The sequence below is a fragment of the Oncorhynchus clarkii genome, chromosome 26 (genome assembly GCF_045791955.1).
Source record: "Oncorhynchus clarkii lewisi isolate Uvic-CL-2024 chromosome 26, UVic_Ocla_1.0, whole genome shotgun sequence".
NCBI classification, from domain to species: Eukaryota; Metazoa; Chordata; class Actinopteri; order Salmoniformes; family Salmonidae; genus Oncorhynchus; species Oncorhynchus clarkii.
The window spans coordinates 3482533-3507786 of NC_092172.1; the positions used below are offsets into that span (position 1 = coordinate 3482533).

General features: G+C 42.4%; 1 protein-coding gene across 1 annotated transcript in view; it reads left to right on the top strand.

Annotated features, from left to right (window-relative positions):
* The window catches only part of LOC139384404 (ALK tyrosine kinase receptor-like), a 658145-nt gene that overhangs the window by 222687 nt on the left and 410204 nt on the right, over positions 1-25254 (top strand). Inside the window, 1 exon segment of the mRNA XM_071129162.1 lies at positions 20740-20850. Coding sequence (XP_070985263.1) covers positions 20740-20850 — 111 coding nt within the window.

The following is a 25254-nucleotide window of genomic DNA, read 5'->3' on the forward strand; positions in this document are numbered from 1 at the left end:
CTGCCCCGCATTACATTAACTCAGATTATGGGGGAGCAGGAAAGGCACAGCGGTAAATCATGTCCACTTTCATACAGTGCCGCTGTGGTGCTTTATTGATATATAGTGTTTGCTCGTCCACCCCCCACTCCCCAGGAACATTCGATACACTGCCACGGCAACTGTGCTCAGGTGTATCAGAATTTTTATCTCGTTTTTTATGCGCTGTTTGGGTGCATCTGAGGCGTGGGGTTGGATCTGTCAATGGATCTGTGAACCGTGCTATGCTGGCTCGGATATTTAACTTCTGTCCTTTCCAGCTAGGTTCCAGCAACTAACCAGGCCAGCCAAGTACAGCTTGGCTCGGCTTTTCTCAGTAGTATGAAAAGGGTAGGAATATTTATTAGGAGGCCTGTCGTCGTAAATTACTCATCTATCATCTATCTGTTCCTGGCAGTCTTCCCCTTATTCCCTTCTTCCCTTCTTTTATTAGCTCATTACTAGTTCATTATCAAGAATACATCTTCCATATTAGAGAGTGGAGGGAGGGAAACTGAGGTCACCCACATTTTCAAGCTTCAGAAGAGAGAGGGAAGAGCTATAGATGAAGCTCTCTGTTTGACACGTATGCTGCCTTCCCCTATAGGGCTCTGGTCAAAAGTAGTGCACGACATAGGGAATAGACTGCCAACTGGGACTCAGACATCACCCGCAAGACAAATATTCCACAGAAATAGCACACTGATTGCAATCCTATTCTCAAGTCCTTTGTTCATGTATCACTAGCTAGTGACTGGGGATGGGACTTAGATAGAATTAGTCTTTCTGTAAGAAGTGACAGAAGAAAGCATGGTATGCTTTAATTTTACACCAAAAATACTTCTTCACCACATTTGCACCTTAATTAACATGTTACTTCCAGGCTTATCAGTGACGGATTTGTTTGTGAGTGCCATTTTTAGATGTGTTGATGTTGTACGAGACCATTCAAAACGAGCACACACAATCTGAATCGCTTGTTCATTTTTTCGGATTGCAATAAAGTGTTGAAATCATCTCCCCATTGTCATTATCATCATCATTATCACTATCGTTATCTGTAATGATAAAAAAGTGACCGCCATGTAATTAAGCCATCAAATTTGATTTGTCACATACACATGGTTAGCTGATGTTAATGCGAGTGTAGCGAAATGCTTGTTCTTCTAGTTCTGACCGTGCAGTGATATCTAACAAGTAATCTAACAACAACTACCTTATACACACAAGTGTAAAGGAATTAATAAGAATATGTACATAAAAATATATGGATGAGCGATGGCCGTGCGGCATAGAAAAGATGCAGTAGATGGTATAGAGTACAGTATATACATACAGTATGAGATGAGTAATGTAGGGTATGTACATTAAATGAGGTGGCATTGTTTAAAGTGACTAGTGATACATTTATTACATCTAACTTTTAATTATTAGAAGTGGCTAGAGATTTGCTGCTGCGCCTTCTTCACCACGCTGTCTGTGTGGGTGGACCATTTCAGTTTATCCGTTATGTGTACGCCGAGGAACTTAAAACTTTACACCCTCTCCACTACTGTCCCGTCGGGTGAACAGGGAGTACAAGAGAGGGTTGAGAATGCATCTTTGTGGGGCCCCAGTGTTGAAGATCAGCGGGGTGGAGATGTTGTTTCCTACCCTCACCACCTGGGGGCGGAAAGTCCATGACCCAGTTGCACAGGGCGGGGTCGAAACCCAGGGTCTCAAGCTTACTGACAAGTTTGGAGGGTACTATGGTGTTAAATGCTGAGCTGTAGTCGATGAACAGCATTCTTACATAGCTATGGCTCTTGTCCAGATGGGTTAGGGCAGTGGGATTGTGATTGCGTCGTCTGTGGACCTACTGGGGCGGTAAGCAAATTTGAGTGAGTCTAGGGTGTCTTGTAGGTTGGAGGAGATGTGATCCTTGACTAGTCTCTCAAAGCACTTCATGATGATGGAAGTGAGTGCTAAAGGGCGATAGTAGTTTCCTCACTTACCTTTCTTGGGAACAGCAGACTGGGATATGAATTGATTGAATATGTCCGTTAACACACCAGGCAGCTGATCTACGCATGCTCTGAGGACGCGGCTAGGGATGCCGTCTGGGCCGGCAGCCTTGCGAGGGTTAACGTTTAAATGTTTTACTCACGTTGAATGTTGAATGTAAATAAACATCCTTTTGATGTAAGATTCCACCCTCACTGTCGGTTTTCTGGCTGCTGCTCGTTTATGAGTCCACTGAAACTCAACATCAGGACAGCTGATAAATTAGTTGATAGGCACATTTCACTTCACACAAAGTTCAAGTTACCTCATCCCCTCCAGTCTATGATGATTAAATAATATAGAGCCTCATTAGGCTGACGTGATCAATAGAGGCTTTCATTAGTCACACAAGATCAGAGGCAATTGGATTCTGAGTGCCATATTGTCTCAGTTTCAATTGTACCCTTTAAGTATTAATAATGAGATATGAGATGTATAAATCATCACATTTTGGGTTTATTTGTTCTTTTGGTCTGAAGTATCAAACAAATAATTCCAGTTTTGCTGAAGTGTAAAATCCCCCTGTACAGTATAGCAGGTTAAATGGATATTGATTGATGATATACAGATCAGTGTATATAGACAGACTGCTTCCTTCAAGGTGTAATCATTGGGCTTACTGGAAATGTTACGGACTGGTTAGTGACAGCCAGTATCAATTTCAGTGCCTATTGCTGCACTATATGGTACAGAGCCATGTGCCAGCAATCACAACTAGATAGTAATAATGGTCCATGTCGCCTGTCATTCAGGACAAGGGTTCAATATAGACCGGACATGAGCAAGCTAGAAATGGTCCAAATGAAAGCAGTCAGCCATATCAGTCACCCATCAAAGTCCTATATCAATGACAGTCAGCCTTCCCTCAAAGATTTCCTGTAACGGTTTTCTTCCGTCGAAGGAGAGGAGGACCAAAATGCAGCGTGGTTATAGTTCATTGTTTTTAATAAGAGAAACTAAACATGAACACAATTACAAAAACAGCAAAACCCGAAACAGTCCTATCTGGTGCATACAACACAAAGACAGGAAACAACCACCCACAAACCCCAACACAAAACAAGCGACCTAAATATGGTTTCCAATCAGAGACAATGACTAACACCTGCCTCTGATTGAGAACCATATCAGGCCATACATAGAAACGGACAAACTAGACACACAACATAGAATGCCCACCCAGCTCACGTCCTGGAAAACACAAAATAACTATTGTCAGAACGTGACATTTCCAATATTTATTTTCTTTTGAGAGGTTGCATGAAGACCACTCATGGGTAAAGGTTAGTTCGGTTTACTTTAAAGATCGCATTTAATTTTTGCTTCCCCCACTCTTTAAAACATATATGTATGCCCTTTTGGTGCCCACATACTCCTTTAAAGTTCACTTTACTTAGAATTGTAACAAAACCATGCATTGCAACATTGACACCTTGAACTTCATTATTTTCATGGCAATCTCAAAATGCAGTGCAAAACAGCTCTTAAAGGAACATACAACAATAACTAATTACTGTATAACAAAATCAGATATAACATGTTGCCATGATTTACTTAATCAAAACAGCTGATTTGTAAAGGCTTTTGTTCTAGTAATTACGCAAATAACTAGGCACAATACCTACAGTTACAGCTCTTTCATTTAGGGAACGTGAACATTTACTGTACCTTGCGAAAATATTCACCCTCCATTGGCATTTTTCCTATTTTGTTGCCTTACAACCTGGAATGAAAATTGATTTTTGGGGGTTTGTGTCGTTTGATTTACTATACATGCCTACCACTTTGAATATGCAAAATATTTTTTATTGTGAAACAAACCAGAAATAAGGCATATTGGGGGGTTAACTATTCATCCCCCCAAAGTTAATACTTTGTAGGGCCACCTTCTGCATCAAGTACAGCTGCAAGTCTCTTAAACTATGTCTCTATAAGCTTGGCCTATCTTGCCACTGGGATTTTTGCCCATTCTTCAAGGCAGAAGTGCTCCAGCTCCGTCAAGTTGGATGGGTTCCGCTGGTGTACAGCAATCTTTAAGTCCTACCACAGATTCTCAATTGGACTGTGGTCTGGGCTTTGACTAAGCCATTCCAAGACATGTAAATGTTTCCCCTTAAACCACTCGAGTGTTGCTTTAGCAGTATGTTTAGGGTCATTGTCCTGCTGGAAGGTGAACCTCCGTCCCAGTCTCAAATCTCTGTAAGACTGAAACAGGTTTCCCTCAAGAATACCCCTGTATTTAGTGCCATTCATCATTCCTTCAATTATGACCAGTTTCCCAGTCCCTGCTGATAAAAAACATCCCCATAGCATGATGCTGCCACCACCATGTTGGTGGTGTTCTTGGGACGGGAATCTCGGGGTGATGAGAGGTGTTGGGTTTGTTGCCAGACATTGCGTTTTCCTTCATGGCCAAAAAGCTCAATTTTAGTCGCATCTGACCAGAGTACCATCTTCCATATGTTTGGGGAGTCTCCCACATGCCTTTTGGCAAACATCAAACTTGTTTGCTTATTTTTTTCTGGCCACTCTTCCGTAAAGCCCAGCTCTGTTGTGTGTACGGCTTAAAGTGATCCTATGGACAGATACTCCAATCTCCGCTGTGGAGCTTTGCAGCTCATTCAGGGTTATCTTTGGTCTCTTTGTTGCCTCTATGATTAATGCCCTCCTTGCCTGGTTAGTGAGTTTTGGTGGGCGGCCCTCCCTTGGCAGGTTTGTTGTGGTGCCAAAATCTTTACATTTTGTAATGGTGCTCCGTAGGATGTTCAAAGTTTTGGATATTTTCCAGCCCTGATCTGTACTTCTCCACAACTTTGTCCCTGACCTGTTTGGAGAGCTCCTTGGTCTTCAGAGTGCCGCTTGCTTGGTGGTGTTGCAGACACTGGGGGTATATATATACTGAATTCATGTGACACTTAGATTGCATACAGGAGGACTTTATTTAATTGTGACTTCTGAAGGTAATTAATTGGTTGCACCAGATCTTATTTTGGGGCTTCACAGCAAAAGGGGCACAACTTTTCCATTTCACTTCACCATTTTGTACTATTTTGTGTATGTCCATTACATGAAATTGAAATTCCAGGTTGTAATGCAACAAAATAGGAAAAAAGCCAAGGGGGATGAATACTTTTGCAGGGCACTGTACGTGTCGGACTCTCATTCCATAAACTCTTGATCTTGTATGCTGGGCAATGATTACAATGTATATTTGCGAAACAAGTTCCATCTTTTCTAATTAGCATCCCCTTGTGCACCTAGTAGAAATGCATCCCATGAATCATTCAGTTGATTGAACACAAACCCTCAACATGGCAGTCTCCTGCTGGCAAATAATAGAGGTTCAAAAACAGGCTTCAATCAAAGGCCATGATTGGCTCTTAGTGGTGAGGATCTAGTGGGGAATGTCCTTTGATGATACAAAACACATAATTTACAGCATAATTTAACTCCAGAATGCTAAGGTTTCCCAGTGGCAACAGTGGTTGTTTCTCGGGGAACATATCATGAAGCTCTCTTGCCACGGGGGGATAATGATATTGTTTGGATGGGAGATATCTAGGGAAAGACGTTGAACTACTGCTTAAAGGATAGTTCACTGAAATTACATATTTACAGTGCCTTTGGAAAATATTCAGACCCCTTTACTTTTTCACATTTTGTTATATTACAGCTTTATTCTAAAATGGATGAAATAAATACAAATCCTCAACTTTCTACACACAATAACCTATAATGACAAAGCGAAAAAAGGTTTTTAGAATTTTTGCTCTGACATGCCAACTGTGAGAACTTAGACAGATGTGTGCCACAGGTGGACTCCAATCAAGTTGTAGAAATATCTCAAGGATGATCAATTGACAGGATGCACCTGAGCTCAATTTCAAGTCTCATAGCAAAGGGTCTGAATACTTATGTAAATGTAATTTTCCAGTTTTTTTATTAAATATTTTAAAACCAGTATTGTGTGTAGATTGATGAGGGAAATTTTTTTTTCAGAATAATGCGTCTGAATACTTTCAGAATGCACTGTATATAGGGATGGCAGGTAGCCTAGTGGTTAGGGCGTTGGGCCAGTAACCAGAAGGTTGCTAGATCGAATTCCCGAGCTGACAAGGTAAAGATCTGTTGTTCTACCCACTGTTCCTAGGCTGTCATTGTAAGTAAGAATTTGTTCTTAACTGACTTGCCTAGTCAAATAAAAAAATATATAGTTTTTTCAATGTCTTAAAAGCATTTTTCTGAACTGTCCCTTAAAGAATTTGGCAATGTACAAATATGTATGAGGCAGTCTTTCCTCTGGGCTTACTTGAGAACCCTAAAGATGGGGGAGTCAACATGATTAGTGCTATCCGGAATCCTTGGGATGTCCATCCCCTGCACTCTAACCTTAACCGCTAACTTTACCCTAGCCCCTTACCTCTATTTTAAAACTTCATTTTTTGTGATTGATTAAGGTGTCATTCACCTACCATTTCTATGCTGACATGTGCTTACAAGGCACTACAGAACAAAATACAATTATACAACTTAAACGCGTACAATAAATATGGTAAGTACAGCAACCATCTAGCCACACTACCCAACAAGTACATTTCTCCTTCTTCTCCAGCTGTGTAGTGCTATGGCAAACAAAAAAAACTTGCATTTAGGGGGGGTCCGAGTTTGTGAAATCCAGTTGTAGCCCAAGGATAGTTAGGTCCCAGTCCAAAACTTTTTTTTGTCATTCTGTGTTCTGGCATATTTATCAGCATGTTCCATAGATGTACCATGTCCCCTTTTTGACTGACTAACTTCACATGGTTCCCAACCCATACCTCCACAGATGGCCAGGTTTGCAGTCAGTTTGTGCAAACCAAGAAAGCAGCGGATTATTCTGTTTTGAACACTGTTATAATTAGTGCGCACTTTGGATCCCCATACCCCAGCAGCATAGTCCATCACTGAACACATACAAAATGTATAAACTATAGCTGAGAATAAGCACAGTAACCGAGATCCTTACATATTTTCAATTTGTTGAACACTGACCCCAAGGCTCTATCTGCAGAATCTGCCAGTGATCTAATGTATTCTTCAAAGGGCATGTGTTCATCCAGAGTGAAACCAAAGTATATATAAAGCGCAGTGAAGAATAATGGGGTTGTACCAAAACAAAAGTTGTGTGCACTTCTCTGCACACCTGCCTTCCTTCTTCTTCTTTCAGATTTGGAATGTCTCAAGGATCCCGTTTAGACTTTTCAGAGTCATCATGTACATTTGTTGATAAACCATGCTTCTGAATAGCCTATGGTAAGAAAAAGGCGAAGGTCCTGTTGAAATACCTTAGAACTGCATCCTTCCTGTCTTAAAAAAAAGTAATGGCAGATTTGAATTGGTTGAATGGGCGAAAGTAATAGGGTGGTAACCTAACCTTGCTTTCACCTATCCAACCACTTCAAGATATGTGCTTACCTGAAGGAATTAGGAAGGAAGGATACATTGTTGTTATTCAAACAAGGTTTCTGTGTACCAGAGGAGATGTGGGGTAGATGTACACTAGCTTTAAAATTCACGGATTTTGGTATAAAATCCAAACTGATTAAGGTAGAAGAATTGCTCGATTGAAAATAACTACAGATGCCATATAATGTGATCAACTTTTAATGACTTCGGGGTTTGAATCATGTCAATTCTACTTTAACATTTCAGACTTGATTTGCACGAACAAAAGATGTATCAACCCCTACAAAAAAATGTCAATGATTATAATCCAGATAACAATTCACATTTCCTGTTGCTGCAGGATTATTTTCCTGATGTGTGGAACTGGTTTAAATTAAGATACGGCATCTGTAGACACAACTTAACTCCAATGTACTACACTCAAAAGCTCCAACCCAGTGGCACTACTCTACTGTCGCATGCTGTGACTGCTAATTGTCTGAGTGCCAAATATACAAACACTTGTGGAAAACGCTGGCAGAAGCAAGCAGCAACAGGGGTAAAATATTGAAACTCTCTAACAAACAATGACACGTGCTTGACATCTCCATTGTCGACATGAGGTAGGGGGCTCTCCTGCAGCAGCATCGAAAGGGAATACTGTGAACAAAGCACACAACAGAAAGAATGTAAACAGTACCTTTTGAACGTTGGAACACATGTCAAATATCATAGATGTCCAGAGGGGTTTTCCCCAAAACGTGGCAGTCATAAAACAAATGATGGTTAAATATTTAATAGGTCGTTGTCTTCACAGCAACAACAACAAGCTGTAGGGAAAGGTTAAGCACATGTTTCGTTAGCTTAGGTGTCCTATACCCACCTGAAATATTTTTAGTAATAATCATACTTGGGCTTTTGGTTACAGAATATTTGATAGATAGGGATCTTCACAGCATCTGCAACTAGTTGTGGGAATGGTTAAAAAAAGTTGTCATGATAGTTTGTGTCCTATATTTACCTGAAATGTATTTAAATGTAATATTTTTCAAACTTGTTTAGTATCTCTGTGTTCTGACAGAGACTGTCTTGAAAAGCCACAATTTCCCTGAACAAATTGTAAAGCTGCATGGTGCTTTGTTGCCTGTTGCTTTTCAAATGAATTTAAATATTTGTATTAAATATTATACCACAGTAAGAATAATCCAAGAGGTTAGTTTGCCAAGCTTGCCTTGTGTGATCGGTAACCTTTGCCTGAAGACTTGAAGGCAAATATCTCAGTACATTCCCCACTTGAGTGACTCCATAATACTGTACATGGCTTGGAGCATGCCCTGGTACTATGATTTTACTTCAACTAATGCAATGATCCTCTCCGAATGGCATAAGCCCTATATCATAAGTGCCCTGCCTCAATTGCCCAAAACAACCTTGGGCAATGAAATTAACCTGCTACTTATTACTCACTTGGTATCAGAAACTGGAGCTTTTATGAATTGATTGGAACCCAGGTGTTAATTTTAATGGGAAATATATACTGCCTGAACATCACCAGTGAATCATCTACCATTGGATGGGTGGACAGGTGGGTTGTTTAGACCTCATTAATCGTAGTAACATGCTGGTCATTGAGAACATGAATGAGGGATGAGGGTGGAGGGCATGGCTTAACTATGTCAGAAGTGGTCTCTAGTCAGAATGGGGGAAATGGGGTTTGGGGGGGTAGAGGGAATGGGGGATGTGGGGAATTTGGCAAAGCTCTTAATGTAATACTTTTTTTGTCTGTCTTCAAGTTCTCACCATGAGTAGAAGCTCAGTATTTTAGTTTGGTGCTGGGTTTGCCTATTGGAAAAGTATTTAGCACATTTGCGAACGACACCTGACTGCTCTATTCCTTATGCCTCCTTCTGTCTGTGTTTGTGAGTCTCATATCCCAAAGCAGATCCCCTCGCTATATAAAGCATTCCTGTTTATCCACCATGGGCAATTGGGTTTATTTCTGGCTCGTTGCACCACGGTGAAACAAAGGCCACCAGTGTTATATACATCATGAACTACTTTGGTGACCACTGCTCTAATGGTTGTTTGGTGAAACTGATGTGAAGTAAATTGAGTCTGTTGTGGGAGATGATCCTTCAACCATCGCCACATAAATAATTTTTTGAATAATACAGTCAGATAGTGCCGAGGCCCTGGTTGACATGGACTGAAAGGACTTTTATAAACATGTATGATAATGTTTTCATAACTTCCGCCGAAGTTGGTTCCTCTCCTTGTTCGGGCGACGTTCGGAGGTAGGTGTCGCCGGTTTTCTTGCCATCATCGATTCACTTTTCATTTTCCTTTTGTTTTGTCTTGTCTTCCCACACACCTGGTTTCAATTCCATCATTACATGTTGTGTATTTAACCCTCTGTTCCCCGCATGTCTTTGTCCAGAATTGTTTATTGTAAGTGCTTGTGCACGACAGGTTTTGTACTATTTTGTATTGATTGTTCTGTTTACGGGGATTTTTATTATTAAACTGCGCCGTCGTAACATAGTTTTTGCTTTCCTGCGCCTGACTTCTCTGCCGCCAGTACGCACCCCTTACAGAATTCTGGACCAAACTTTGAGTCAGCAGGAGCAGGTTCCCCGGGCATAGGGGTGGAGGAGCGCGTCCAGGAGCACGCAGCAATGCTCCACCATCCTGGCACCGCCATGGACCGTATAATCCAGAGAATGGACCGCTTGATTGAGGTCTGGGCATTGTCTAGGCCATTCCAAGATATTTCATTGTTTGCCCTTAAACCACTCAAGTGTTGCTTTAGCAGTATGCTTAGGGTCATTGTCCTGCTGAAAGGTGAACCTCTGTCCCAGTCTCAAATCTCTGGAAGACTGAAACAGGTTTCCCTCAAGAATTTCCCTGTATTTAGAGTTTTGGTGGGTGGCCTTCTCTTGGCAGGTTTGTTGTGGTGCCATATTAATTCAATTTTTTAATCATGGATTTAATGGTGCTCTGTGGGATGTTCAAAGTTTTGAATATTTTTTTGTAACCCAACCCTGATCTGTACTTCTCCAGAACTTTGTCCCTGACTTGTTTGGCGAGCTCCTTGGTCTTCATAGTGCCGCTTGCTTGGTGGTGCCCCTTGCTTAGTGGTATTGCAGACTCTGGGGCCTTTCAGAACAGGTGTATATATACTGAGATCATGTGACACTTAGTTACTTAAAAAAGTAATGGCAGATTTGAATTGGTTGAATGGGCGAAAGTAATAGGGTGGTAACCTAACCTTGCTTTCACCTATCCAACCACTTCAAGATATGTGCTTACCTGAAGGAATTAGGAAGGAAGGATACATTGTTGTTATTCAAACAAGGTTTCTGTGTACCAGAGGAGATGTGGGGTAGATGTACACTAGCTTTAAAATTCACGGATTTTGGTATAAAATCCAAACTGATTAAGGTAGAAGAATTGCTCGATTGAAAATAACTACAGATGCCATATAATGTGATCAACTTTTAATGACTTCGGGGTTTGAATCATGTCAATTCTACTTTAACATTTCAGACTTGATTTGCACGAACAAAAGATGTATCAACCCCTACAAAAAAATGTCAATGATTATAATCCAGATAACAATTCACATTTCCTGTTGCTGCAGGATTATTTTCCTGATGTGTGGAACTGGTTTAAATTAAGATACGGCATCTGTAGACACAACTTAACTCCAATGTACTACACTCAAAAGCTCCAACCCAGTGGCACTACTCTACTGTCGCATGCTGTGACTGCTAATTGTCTGAGTGCCAAAAATACAAACACTTGTGGAAAACGCTGGCAGAAGCAAGCAGCAACAGGGGTAAAATATTGAAACTCTCTAACAAACAATGACACGTGCTTGACATCTCCATTGTCGACATGAGGTAGGGGGCTCTCCTGCAGCAGCATCGAAAGGGAATACTGTGAACAAAGCACACAACAGAAAGAATGTAAACAGTACCTTTTGAACGTTGGAACACATGTCAAATATCATAGATGTCCAGAGGGGTTTTCCCCAAAACGTGGCAGTCATAAAACAAATGATGGTTAAATATTTAATAGGTCGTTGTCTTCACAGCAACAACAACAAGCTGTAGGGAAAGGTTAAGCACATGTTTCGTTAGCTTAGGTGTCCTATACCCACCTGAAATATTTTTAGTAATAATCATACTTGGGCTTTTGGTTACAGAATATTTGATAGATAGGGATCTTCACAGCATCTGCAACTAGTTGTGGGAATGGTTAAAAAAAGTTGTCATGATAGTTTGTGTCCTATATTTACCTGAAATGTATTTAAATGTAATATTTTTCAAACTTGTTTAGTATCTCTGTGTTCTGACAGAGACTGTCTTGAAAAGCCACAATTTCCCTGAACAAATTGTAAAGCTGCATGGTGCTTTGTTGCCTGTTGCTTTTCAAATGAATTTAAATATTTGTATTAAATATTATACCACAGTAAGAATAATCCAAGAGGTTAGTTTGCCAAGCTTTCCTTGTGTGATCGGTAACCTTTGCCTGAAGACTTGAAGGCAAATATCTCAGTACATTCCCCACTTGAGTGACTCCATAATACTGTACATGGCTTGGAGCATGCCCTGGTACTATGATTTTACTTCAACTAATGCAATGATCCTCTCCGAATGGCATAAGCCCTATATCATAAGTGCCCTGCCTCAATTGCCCAAAACAACCTTGGGCAATGAAATTAACCTGCTACTTATTACTCACTTGGTATCAGAAACTGGAGCTTTTATGAATTGATTGGAACCCAGGTGTTAATTTTAATGGGAAATATATACTGCCTGAACATCACCAGTGAATCATCTACCATTGGATGGGTGGACAGGTGGGTTGTTTAGACCTCATTAATCGTAGTAACATGCTGGTCATTGAGAACATGAATGAGGGATGAGGGTGGAGGGCATGGCTTAACTATGTCAGAAGTGGTCTCTAGTCAGAATGGGGGAAATGGGGTTTGGGGGGGTAGAGGGAATGGGGGATGTGGGGAATTTGGCAAAGCTCTTAATGTAATACTTTTTTTGTCTGTCTTCAAGTTCTCACCATGAGTAGAAGCTCAGTATTTTAGTTTGGTGCTGGGTTTGCCTATTGGAAAAGTATTTAGCACATTTGCGAACGACACCTGACTGCTCTATTCCTTATGCCTCCTTCTGTCTGTGTTTGTGAGTCTCATATCCCAAAGCAGATCCCCTCGCTATATAAAGCATTCCTGTTTATCCACCATGGGCAATTGGGTTTATTTCTGGCTCGTTGCACCACGGTGAAACAAAGGCCACCAGTGTTATATACATCATGAACTACTTTGGTGACCACTGCTCTAATGGTTGTTTGGTGAAACTGATGTGAAGTAAATTGAGTCTGTTGTGGGAGATGATCCTTCAACCATCGCCACATAAATAATTTTTTGAATAATACAGTCAGATAGTGCCGAGGCCCTGGTTGACATGGACTGAAAGGACTTTTATAAACATGTATGATAATGTTTTCATAACTTCCGCCGAAGTTGGTTCCTCTCCTTGTTCGGGCGACGTTCGGAGGTAGGTGTCGCCGGTTTTCTTGCCATCATCGATTCACTTTTCATTTTCCTTTTGTTTTGTCTTGTCTTCCCACACACCTGGTTTCAATTCCATCATTACATGTTGTGTATTTAACCCTCTGTTCCCCGCATGTCTTTGTCCAGAATTGTTTATTGTAAGTGCTTGTGCACGACAGGTTTTGTACTATTTTGTATTGATTGTTCTGTTTACGGGGATTTTTATTATTAAACTGCGCCGTCGTAACATAGTTTTTGCTTTCCTGCGCCTGACTTCTCTGCCGCCAGTACGCACCCCTTACAGAATTCTGGACCAAACTTTGAGTCAGCAGGAGCAGGTTCCCCGGGCATAGGGGTGGAGGAGCGCGTCCAGGAGCACGCAGCAATGCTCCACCATCCTGGCACCGCCATGGACCGTATAATCCAGAGAATGGACCGCTGGGAGAGACAGGGAATTCTACCAGCGCCTCCACCAGCACAACCGGGGTCTCGACTACTCGCGCCCCCTTCTCCTGGTCCCAGTGGGATTCGTCTCTCCCTTCCCCAGGAATACGATGGGGCAGCTGCAAACTGCTAGGGGTTCCTGTTGCAGCTAGACTTATTCCTGGCAACCATCCTCCCTCGTCTCGTGCCTCACCGGGAAAGCCTTGGAGTGGGCCAACGCCGTGTGGCGAGAGGGAGATGCGGCGTTGGACCAGTTTGAGGAGTTGCACATATGTTTTTGTATATAATTTTTCCTGACTTTTCCCCGCATTCCCAGCATAAGGTGCTCGTAGATTCAGGCGCGGCTGGGAATTATAGATAGATCGTTCGCCCATAGTTTCGGGATCCCCATTGTTCCAGTGGCTGTGCCTTTCCCCATTCACGCCTTAGATAGTCGACCATTAGGGTCAGGGTTGATTAGGGAGAATACCGCTCCGCTGGGCATGGTGAAGCAGGGATGTCACAAGGAGAGAATTAGTCTCTTCCTTATTGACTCTCCTGCGTTTCCCGTGGTGCTAGGCCTACCCTGGTTAGCTTGTCATGACCCCACTGTTTCTTGGCAACAGAGGGCTCTCACTCTCTGGTTGCGAGAGTGCTTGGGGAGGTGTTTAAGGGTTTCCGTTGGTGCTACTACGGTGGAAAGTCCAGACCAGGTCTCCACCGTGCGCATTCCTCATGAATATGCCGATTTGGCTCTCGCCTTCTCCAAAAAAAAGGCGACTCAATTACCACACCATCGACGGGGCGATTGTGCGATAGATCTCCTGGTAGACGCTGCACTTCCCAAGAGTCATGTGTATTCCCTATCACAGGCAGAGATGGAGGCTATGGAAACATATGTCTCCGAATCCCTGCTTCAGGGGTACATTCGGTCTTCCACTTCACCCGCCTCCTCAAGTTTCTTTTTTGTGAAGGAGGGAGGTCTGCGCCCGTGTATTGACTATTGAGGTCTGAACCAGATCACTGTGAGATATAGTTACCCGCTACCGCTCATTGCCACAGCGATAGAGTCAGTGCACAGGGCGCACTTCTTCACAATACTAGATCTCAGGAGCGCTTACAACCTGGTGTGTGTCCGGGAGGGAGACGAGTGGAAGACGGCGTTCAGTACCACCTCAGTACCTCGTCATGCCATACGGGTTGATGAATGCGCCATCAGTCTTCTAAGCTTTTGTAGACAGTATTTTCAGGGACCTGCATGGGCAGGGTGTAGTGGTGTATATAGATGACATTCTGATATACTCCGCTACACGCGCCGAGCATGTGTCCCTGGTGCGCAGGGTGCTTGGTCGCCAAGGCCTTGAAGGCATGGAGACATTGGCCTGAGGGGGCTAAACACCCTTTTCTCATCTGGACTGACCACCGCAATCTGGAGTACATCCGGGCAGCAAGGACACTGAACCCTCGCCAGGCAAGGTGGGCCATGTTTTTCACCCGTTTTGTTTTCACCCTTTCCTACAGACCAGGCTCCCAGAACGTGAAGGCAGACGCATTGTCACGGCTGTATGACACAGAGGAGCAGGCCATGGATCCTACTCCCAAACTCCCTGCCTGGTGGCGCCGGTAGTGTGGGAGCTGGACGCGGACATTGAGCATGCATTACGTGCAGAACCCGCTCCCGTCCAGTGTCCCGCTGGGCGTCTGTAATGGGCAGATGGAGAGAGTAAACCAGGATGTGGGCAGGTTTCTACGGTCTTATTGAAAGGACCGGCCGGGGGAGTGGGCGGCGTTCGTGCCCTGGGCCGAGATGGCACAGAACTCGCTTCGCCACTCCTCCACTAACCTCTCTCCGTTCCAGTGCATACTGAGAACGCAGACCGTCACCGCAGTGAGGCCCCGGTATTCGCAACGGGGAACTGGGTCTGGCTCTCGACCCGAAACCTGCTCCTCCGCCTGCCCTGCCGGAAGCTGGGTCCGCTGTTAGTGAGGCCATTTAAAGTCCTGAGGAAAGGGAACGAGGTTTGTTATGGGTTACCGTATTAAACCTTCGTTTCATGTATCTCTCTTCAGGCTGGTGCTGGCTGGCCCGCTCCAGGAGTCTGAGGTGTGGGAGGTTCCTCCGCCCCCTCTGGACATCGAGGGGGCCCTGGAGTACTCTGGTCGCTCCACACTGGATTTGAGGCGTCGGGCGAGGGTCCTTCAGTATCTCGTGGAGTGGGAGGGGTACGGTCCGGAGGAAATGTGCTGGGTTCCGGTCGAGGACGTGTTGGACCCTTCAATGCGGCAGGAGTTCCACCGTTGTTTCCTCTCCTTGTTCGGGCAGCGGTCGGCGTCACCGGTCTTCTAGCCATCATTGATCCACTTTTCATTTTCCTTTTTTTTGTCTTCCCACACACCTGGTTTCAATACCATCATTACATGTTGTGTATTTAACCCTCTGTTCCCCCCATGTCCTTGTCCGGAATTGTTTTTTTAAGTTCTTGTGCATGTTATTCTGGTGTGCGACGGGTTTTGTACCATTTTGTATTGATTGTTCTGTTTACGGTGATTTTTATTATTAAACTGCGCTGTTGTATCACAATTTTTGCTCTTCTGTGCCTGACCTCTCTGCCGCCAGTACAAATGTACATGCTGGCATTTGAGAGGCCCTTTGGAGAGGTATGAAAAGGGAGTGGAAAAGAGGAAAAACTAGTGTACACATAAGAGTGCGTTGGAGTCTCTGCAAGAGCATTTTATACTCCACTATACCTATATACATTTTGCTCAAATATAATCCCTGTGTCTTTGAAGTCAAGCTCAACAAATAAACAGATTTTTGGGGGTTTGTATCATTTGATTTACACAAAATGACTACCACTTTGAAGATGCAAAACATGTTATATTGTGATACAAACAAGTAATAAGACAAAAAAAATGATAACGTTCATAACTATTCACCCCCCAAAGTCAATACTTTGTAGAGCCACCTTTTGCAGCAATTACAGCTGCAAGTATCTTGGCTATGTCACTATAAGCTTGGCACATCTAGCCACTGGGATTTTTGCCAATTCTTCAAGGCAAAACTGCTCCAGCTCTTTCAAGTAAAATTGGTTCCGCTGGTGTACAGCAATCTTTAAATCATACCACATATTCTCAATTTGATTGAGGTCTGGGCATTGTCTAGGCCATTCCAAGATATTTCATTGTTTGCCCTTAAACCACTCAAGTGTTGCTTTAGCAGTATGCTTAGGGTCATTGTCCTGCTGAAAGGTGAACCTCTGTCCCAGTCTCAAATCTCTGGAAGACTGAAACAGGTTTCCCTCAAGAATTTCCCTGTATTTAGAGTTTTGGTGGGTGGCCTTCTCTTGGCAGGTTTGTTGTGGTGCCATATTAATTCAATTTTTTAATCATGGATTTAATGGTGCTCTGTGGGATGTTCAAAGTTTTGAATATTTTTTTGTAACCCAACCCTGATCTGTACTTCTCCAGAACTTTGTCCCTGACTTGTTTGGCGAGCTCCTTGGTCTTCATAGTGCCGCTTGCTTGGTGGTGCCCCTTGCTTAGTGGTATTGCAGACTCTGGGGCCTTTCAGAACAGGTGTATATATACTGAGATCATGTGACACTTAGATTGCACACAGGTGGACTTTATTTAACTAGTTATGTGACTTCTGAAGGTAATTGGTTGCACCAGATCTTATTTAGGGGCTTCATAGCAAAGGGGATGAATACATATGCATGATTTTTTTTTAATTTCACTTCACCAATGTGGACTATTTTGTCTATATCCGTTACATGAAATCCAAATAAAAATACATTTAAAGTACAGGTTGCGCTGCACCAAAATAGGAAAAACGACAAGTGGGATGAATACTTTTGCAAGGCACTTTACACTGTGCTCCCTGGCTTATGGAAGTCATGCTTTGTTTAATATCGATCCCCCTTTAGTGCTCATTTGAAATTATTAAAAGATTTTGGTTTGCCCCTGTAAAGGTACAGTGTATTGCATGAATCATCTCACTCATTACAACTATGAAGACAGAAGGGAGAGACGTAGAGAAAGAACATAAGACAGAAATAAACATAAGAATGACAGAGGGAGAGAAAGAAAAGCCCTCAGCAGATCTTAGGTACTTCTAATTAACTACTGTCCCCATCTCTTTTATAGCATCAAAACATAAATTGGTTCCAAATCAAATTGCTTCCCAGTTTTGAGGGTTTAAACAAAGTCAGGGAAACCGAGGGACCAAACTTATATTTGTGTGAGTGGCATATTTGAAACCCTTGTGGGGCTCTTTCACATTCAAAGTGCTACAGACTTTATGACACAGAATATATACTGAGTGTACAAAACATTTCCATGACATAGACTTACCAGGTGAATCCAGATGAAAGCTTTGATCCCTTATTGATGTCACCTGTTAAAACCACTTCAATCGGTGTAGATGAATGGGAGGAGAGAGGTTACAGAAGGATTTTTAAGCCTTGAGACAATTCAAAAATGGATTGTGTATGTGTGCCATTCAGAGGGTGAATGGGCAACACGAAATATTTAAGTGCCTTTGAACATGGTATGGTAGTAGGTACCAGGCGCACCAGTTTGAGTGTGTCAAGAACTACAAAGCTGTTGTTTTTCTCACGCTCAACAGTTTTCCGTGTGTAACAAAATTAAAATCCAGCAAACTTGAATCAACTGTGGGGAGCATTGGAGTCAACATCCCTGTGAGCGCTGTCGTTGGTGGGGGGCTTGAAACATGAATTGGGTATGTGAGCCATAAACAATCGATCCACGGCCCATTGTCAAAGCATGCAGACACACCACGGGATGATCATTACTGGATTACGTATAAATACATAGAAAGTGCCCATAATTGATACCAATGCTTCCCACCTGGCACTTACTGGCACCTAATACCATACCCCGTTTAAAGATACTTAAATATTTTGTTTCGCCCATTTACCCTCTGAATGGCACACATAGTATCAAGTTTTAGGGAAGAAAAATGTATTACTAGAAGAGGGGGCAGGCAAAACGACAGGTCAAGGGCAGTCAGAGGTCAGTAATCCAGATCAGAGTCCAAAAGGTACAGTACAGCAGGCAGTTTCAGGGTCAGGCAGAATGTTCAAACCCTAGAAAACTAGAAAACAGGAACTAGAAACAAACAGGAGCGAGGGGAAAACCGCTGGTAGGCTTGACGAACAAAACGAACTGGCAACAGACAAACAGAGAACACCGGTATAAATACACAGAGGATAATGAGGGGAGATGGGAGACACCTGGTGGGGGGTGGAGACAAGCAAAACAGATCAGGGTGTGATACATGCACAATCCATGTCTCAAGGCTAGAAAATCCTTCTTTAACCTATCTGCTACACTACATCTACACTTATTGAAGTGGATTTAACAAGGGATCATAGCTTTCACCTGGATTCACCTGGCCAGTCTATGTCATGGAAAGAGTAGGTGTTCTTAATGTTTTGTGTATTCGAGTGGAGAAGTATCATCTTTGATATCAACATGTTATACACAGATCAATATAGAAGTAAGTAAGTTAACAAATACACACTTCCATACTGCCAATAACTCACTGCTGGAATCATTATGGTGTCATTATGGATCTACTATAGCAAAACGAGACTTGAAACGCTACAAATGAAGTACATATCCCACGGTACTCATAGTGAATGCTGTTCTCAGGAGTCTGCAGTGATAGAACTGGGCTAGAAACATTAGAAGCCCTTGATCCCTTAACCTTCACCTCATTGTGATGTTTGGTGTTTTTCCGAACAGGCCCTCAATAACATCGACAGGGCTGTAGTGGAGCGGGTCGAGAGTTTCAAGTTCCTTGGTGTCCACATCACCAATGAACTCTCATAGACAAACCACACCAAGACAGTCGTGAAGAGGGCATGACAAAAACTTTCTCCCCTCGGGAAAATGAAAAGATTTGTCATGGGTCCCCAGATCCTGAAAAAGTTCTACAGCTGCACCATCGAGAGCATCCTGACCGGTTGCATCACCGGCTGGTATGACAACTGCTTGGCACCTGACCATAAGGCGCTACAGAGGGTAGTGCGCACGGCCCAGTACATCACTTGGGCCAAGCTTCCTGCCATCCAGGACCTATATAATAGTGACTCCAGTCACCCAAGTCATAAACGGTTTTCTCTGCTGCCGCACGGCAGGCGGTACCGGAGCATCAAGTCTAGGACCAAAGGGCTCCTTACCAGCTTCTAACCCCAAGCCATAAGACTGCTGAACAATTAATTAAATGGCCACCGGGCTATTTACATTGACCCCCTCCATTTGTTTTGTACACTTCTGCTACTCGCTGTTTATTTTCTATGCATAGTCACTTCACCCCTACCTAGATGTACAAATTACCTCGTCTAACCTGTACCCCCGCACACTGACTCGGTAACGGTACCCGCTGTATATAGCCTCGTTACTGTTATGTTATTGGGTTATTTTTATTATTTTTAACTTTAGTTTAATTGGTAAATATTTTCTTAACTCTTCTTGAACTGTACTGTTTGTTAACAGGTTAAGGGCTTGTAAGTAAGCATTTCACAGTAAGGACTACACTTGTTGTATTCTGTGCATGTGATAAATACAGTTTGATTTGATATCAGTAGATACTTATAGTGGTCCAGATAAAATGTATAACTTTAAAGAGAAAGTATAAAAAATATATGTATTTCAACATTGTTGTAGAGAACAAAGGAATCTAGAGATTTGAGATTAAATTGATGAACAGAAAAACGAATAATTCTACCCACTGTCATCTCTGTTAACAGCGTGTCTGGTGTAAAAACAACAGGCAACAATTTGATTACTTAAACGCTTGAGTCGAGAGAAATGAATGGCACATTGTCAAAGCATGCAGGCACACCACGGGATGATCATTACTGAATTATGTAGAAATACATCAAAAAAGTGCCAGAGGTTGCGGACTGGGGTGGTCTAGAGCCACTGCCTCTGGCCCACTGCTACAATATTTCAGCACATCTCCTCTATCTCTATTCAATCCAATAAACATGAAACATGGGACTGCCCCACTCGTTTAAAAATATAAATGTTGGCCCACATGGCCCCTGGGGAATTGGCATTTGATTCCTTGATCAACCTCTTTATTCAACCCTCTCTCACCTGTCCCCCTCTCATTATGTGTATCTGAATAAACAACGAATACGAACATTGAACTTTATTCCGTTCTCCTTCAAAGTAATTACTTGTTTGTTGTGTTGCATTATTGTGACCATGTCTTCTACTCTTTCCTCCAGGGGAGCCGCTGGCAGGTCGATCCGGACTGGGCGTCCCCCGAGGTTACTGGAACTTCTCCTGGATGGCCCAGGATGAGCTGAACTCCCCCAAGGTCATGGCACCGACGTCAGGTGAGAGTCTTGTTATCAGAGCCTCTCAGCTAAACAGACCGGCCCCAACGTCCTTTGGCCAGGAGAGATGGCACTCTCTTTATATGATGTGACACGTTGCGTCAGCTCTCCATCAACACCCATAAGCGTCTCTGTCTCGTCGCTTTTGCTTTTCACCATCCCCGCCATGCTTTAAAGTTAGCAGCTTCTGGGATGGTCTTTGTTGAGGTCACTGAATTTCCACTGAAATGGGCAAGTGTTACTGAAACAAATCTTACCGTGTTTCAAGTGTGTCTGATACAGTGAAATACTCTGAAACAAGTTTTACTGAAGTGTAACTGAATTTCAAGTGTTACTAAAACCCAAGTGCAAACTATACAGTACATGGGAAGAAACAGATGATGAAATAAGCAAATCAAGAAAGAGTTATCAAAAGATGACCTTGAGCAAGAGTGGATTTTGTCCAATTACTATTCATTGAATATTTATTAGTCTTGTGTTGTCAAAGAAAATTAGCAATTCTTTTGAAAACTGGTCTTTCATGAAACTTGGCTGATGTCAAGACTACACAGTAATGCCAAAGTAAAAAGGAAACTTCATTAAATGTCCATTCTTTCCAAATCTTATTTAAAATGATCCAGGCATTAAGAAGTAAACTTGCGATTGCTTGTTTATTTCTGTATGCTAAATCATTAAGTCCATTGGAGCTGCAAGGCACCACAAGGAACGATACTACATATTTAATAAACATAGAATCCAAACATACAGTAAGTCAACTAATTGCTTTCTCTTAGGACTTTAGGCCTCTGTGGCACCAATAATTGTCTATATCAAAGATATACATTTATTTTAAATGACTAAGACTATTTTATATTGTTTCTGACCAGTGAAATGCAACTGCAATTGGAGGAATGTGTGAGGCAGACAAATCCTTGCTACCTACATATCATGTGTGGTGTTCAAAGCCATTTTAGATACAAAAACCTATGTGTTTTCATTTATTGAGGTATTAGCTACAGTTATTGAGTTTTGAGTATATACACTGCCTTTTGGAAAGTCTTCAGGCCCCTTTACTTTTTTTCACATATTGATACGTTAAAGCCTTATTCTAAAATGGATTAAATAAAAATAAGTTACTCAGCAGTCTACACATAATACCCCATAATGACAGAAGTACCTAAACCCTTTGCTCTGAGATTCGAAGTTGAGATCAGGTGCATCCTGTTTCCATTGATCATCCTTGAGATATTTCTACAACTTGATTGGAGTCCACTTGTGGTAAATTAAATTGATTGGACATGATTTAGAAAGACACAAACCCAGTTGACAGTGCATGTCAGAGCAAAAACCAAGCCATGAGGTTGCTGGAATTGTCCGTAGAGCTCCGAGACAGCATTGTGTCGGCACAGATCTGGGGAAGGGTACCAAAACATTTCTGCAGAATTGAAGGTCCCCAAGAACACAGTGGCCTCCATCATTCTTAAATGGAACCACCAAGACTCTTCCTAGAGCTGGCCTCCCATCAGGTTCTTTGTCAGGGAGGTGACCAAATACCTTCCAGAAGGACAACCATTTCTGCAGCATGACACCATATCAGGCCTTTATGGTAGAGTGGCAAGACGGAAGGCAGTCCTCAGTAAAAGGCACATGACAGCCCGCTTGGAGTTGGCCAAAAGACCCATAAAGACTCTCAGACCATGAGAAACAAGATTATCTGGTTTGATGAAACCAAGATTGAACTCTTTGGCCTGAATGCCAAGCATCATGTCTGGAGGAAAGCTGGCATCATCCCTATGGTGAAGCATGGTGGTGGCAGCATCATGCTGTGGGGATGTTTTTCAGCGGCAGGGACTGGGAGACTAGTTAGGCTCAAGGCAAAGATGAATGGGCAAAGTACAGAGAGATCCTTGATGAAAACCTGCTCCAGAGCACTCAGGTCCTCAGACTGGGCGAAGGTTCACCTTCCAACAGGACAACGACCCTAAGCACACAGCCAAGACAACGCATGAGTGCCTTCGGGACAAGTCTCTGAATGTCCTTGAGTGGCCCAGCCAGAGCCTGGACTTGAACTCAATCAAACATCTCTGGAGAGACCTGAAAATAGGTGTGCAGCAAAGCTCCCCATCCATGCTGACAGAGCTTGAGAGGATCTGCAGAGAAGAATGGGAGAAACTCCCCAAATGCATGAGCACCAAGCTTGTATTATCATACCCAAGAAGACTCAAGGCTGTAATTGCTGCCAAAGGTACTTCAACAAAGAACTGGGTAAAGGGTCTGAATACTTATGTAATACTTTTATTTTATTTTTTATAAATTAGCAAAAACTGTTTTTGCTTTGTCATTATGGGGTATTGTGTGTAGATTAGGGCTGTTGCGGTGACCGTATTACTGCCACACCGGCTGTCATGAGTCATGAAGGCCGTCAAATTCCACATGACAGTTTAGTCATGGTAATTAGACTTCTCCAAGCTCTGATGCTGCTGATAGTCATTAGTAGCCTATCAAATCTGCTGACCTTCTGGTACTCAGCACTCTATTTTTATTTCATTGTTTTATTTCACCTTTATTTAAGCAGGTAGGCCAGTTGAGAACAAGCTCTCATTTACAACTGTGACCTGGCCAAGATAAATCAAAGCAGTGCGACACAAACAACACAGTTACACATGGGATAAACAAACGTACAGTCAATTACACAATAAAAAATTCTATATACAGTGTGTGCAAATGTATACGATTAACTTCTCTTGGGTAGGGGTCAGCATTTGGAATCTTGGATGAAAAGCATGCCCAAATTAAACTGCCTTCGACTCAGGCCCAGAAAATAGGATATGCATACAATTAGTAGATTTGGATAGAAAACACTCTAAAGTTTCCAGAACTGTTAAAATAATGTCTGTGAGTATAACAGAACTGATTTGGCTGGTGAAAACCTGAGAAAAATCCATTCAGGAAGTAGGATTTTTGTTGTTGTTGTAGTTTTCTATTCAATGCCATGACAGTATCCATTGACTTAGGACTCAAATTGCAGTTCCTATGCATTCCACTAGATGTCAACAGTCTTTAGAAATAGTTTCAGGCTTGTTTTCTGAAAAATTAGGGAGTAAGATCAGTCAGAATGAGTGGACCCTGCCGTATCACAGAGCTTTTTCATGCGCACGACCGAGAGAGTGCCTTTCTTGTTTACCTTTTATATATATATATATATATTTTTTTTATTTCACCTTTATTTAACCAGGTAGGCTAGTTGAGAACAAGTTCTCATTTGCAACTGCGACCTGGCCAAGATAAAGCATAGCAGTGTGAACAGACAACACAGAGTTACACATGGAGTAAACAATTAACAAGTCAGTAACACAGTAGAAAAAAGGGGAGGAGTCTATATACATTGTGTGCAAAAGGCATGAGGAGGTAGGCGAATAATAAAAATTTTGCAGATTAACACTGGAGTGATAAATGATCAGATGGTCATGTACAGGTAGAGATATTGGTGTGCAAAAGAGCAGAAAAGTAAATAAATAAAAACAGTATGGGGATGAGGTAGGTAAAAATGGGTGGGCTGTTAACCGATAGAATATGTACAGCTGCAGCGCTCGGTTAGCTGCTCAGATAGCAGATGGTGAGGGAGATAAAAGTCTCCAACTTCAGCGATTTTGCAATTCGTTCCAGTCACAGGCAGCAGAGAACTGGAACGAAAGGCGGCCAAATGAGGTGTTGGCTTTAGGGATGATCAGTCATCTCCAGACACCTGCTGGAGCGCGTGCTACGGGTGGGTGTTGCCATCGTGACCAATGAACTGAGATAAGGCGGAGTTTTACCTAGCATGGACTTGTAGATGACCTGGAGCCAGTGGGTCTGGCGACGAATATGTAGCGAGGGCCAGCCGACTAGAGCATATTGACAACGTTATAGTCCGGTTGAAATATTATCGATTATTTAGGCTAAAACAACCTGAGGATTGAATATAAAGATCGTTTGACTTTACGGATACAATTTGAATTTTTTTGTCTGCCTGTTGTGACTGCATTTGAGCCTGTGGATTACTGAAGAAAACACGCGAACAAAACGGAGGTTTTCAGATATAAAGAGAGACTTTATCGAACAAGATGAACATTTATTGAATTAAATTAATGTCTTCTGAGTGCAAACATGTGAAGATCATCAAAGGTAGGTGATTAATTTTATCTCTATTTCTGACTTGTGTAACTCTTCTACTTGGCTGGTTACTGTTTGTACTGATTTGTCTGTTGGGCTATGTTCTCAAATAACTGTAAGGTATGCTTTCGCCGTGAAATCTGACACAGTGGTTGGATTCACAAGAAGTAAATATTTTAACCTATGTAAAAAAGTTGTATCTTTTCAGAATTTTTAAAATGAGTATTTCTGTATTTGAATTTGGCGCTCTGCAATCTCACTGGATGTTGGCCA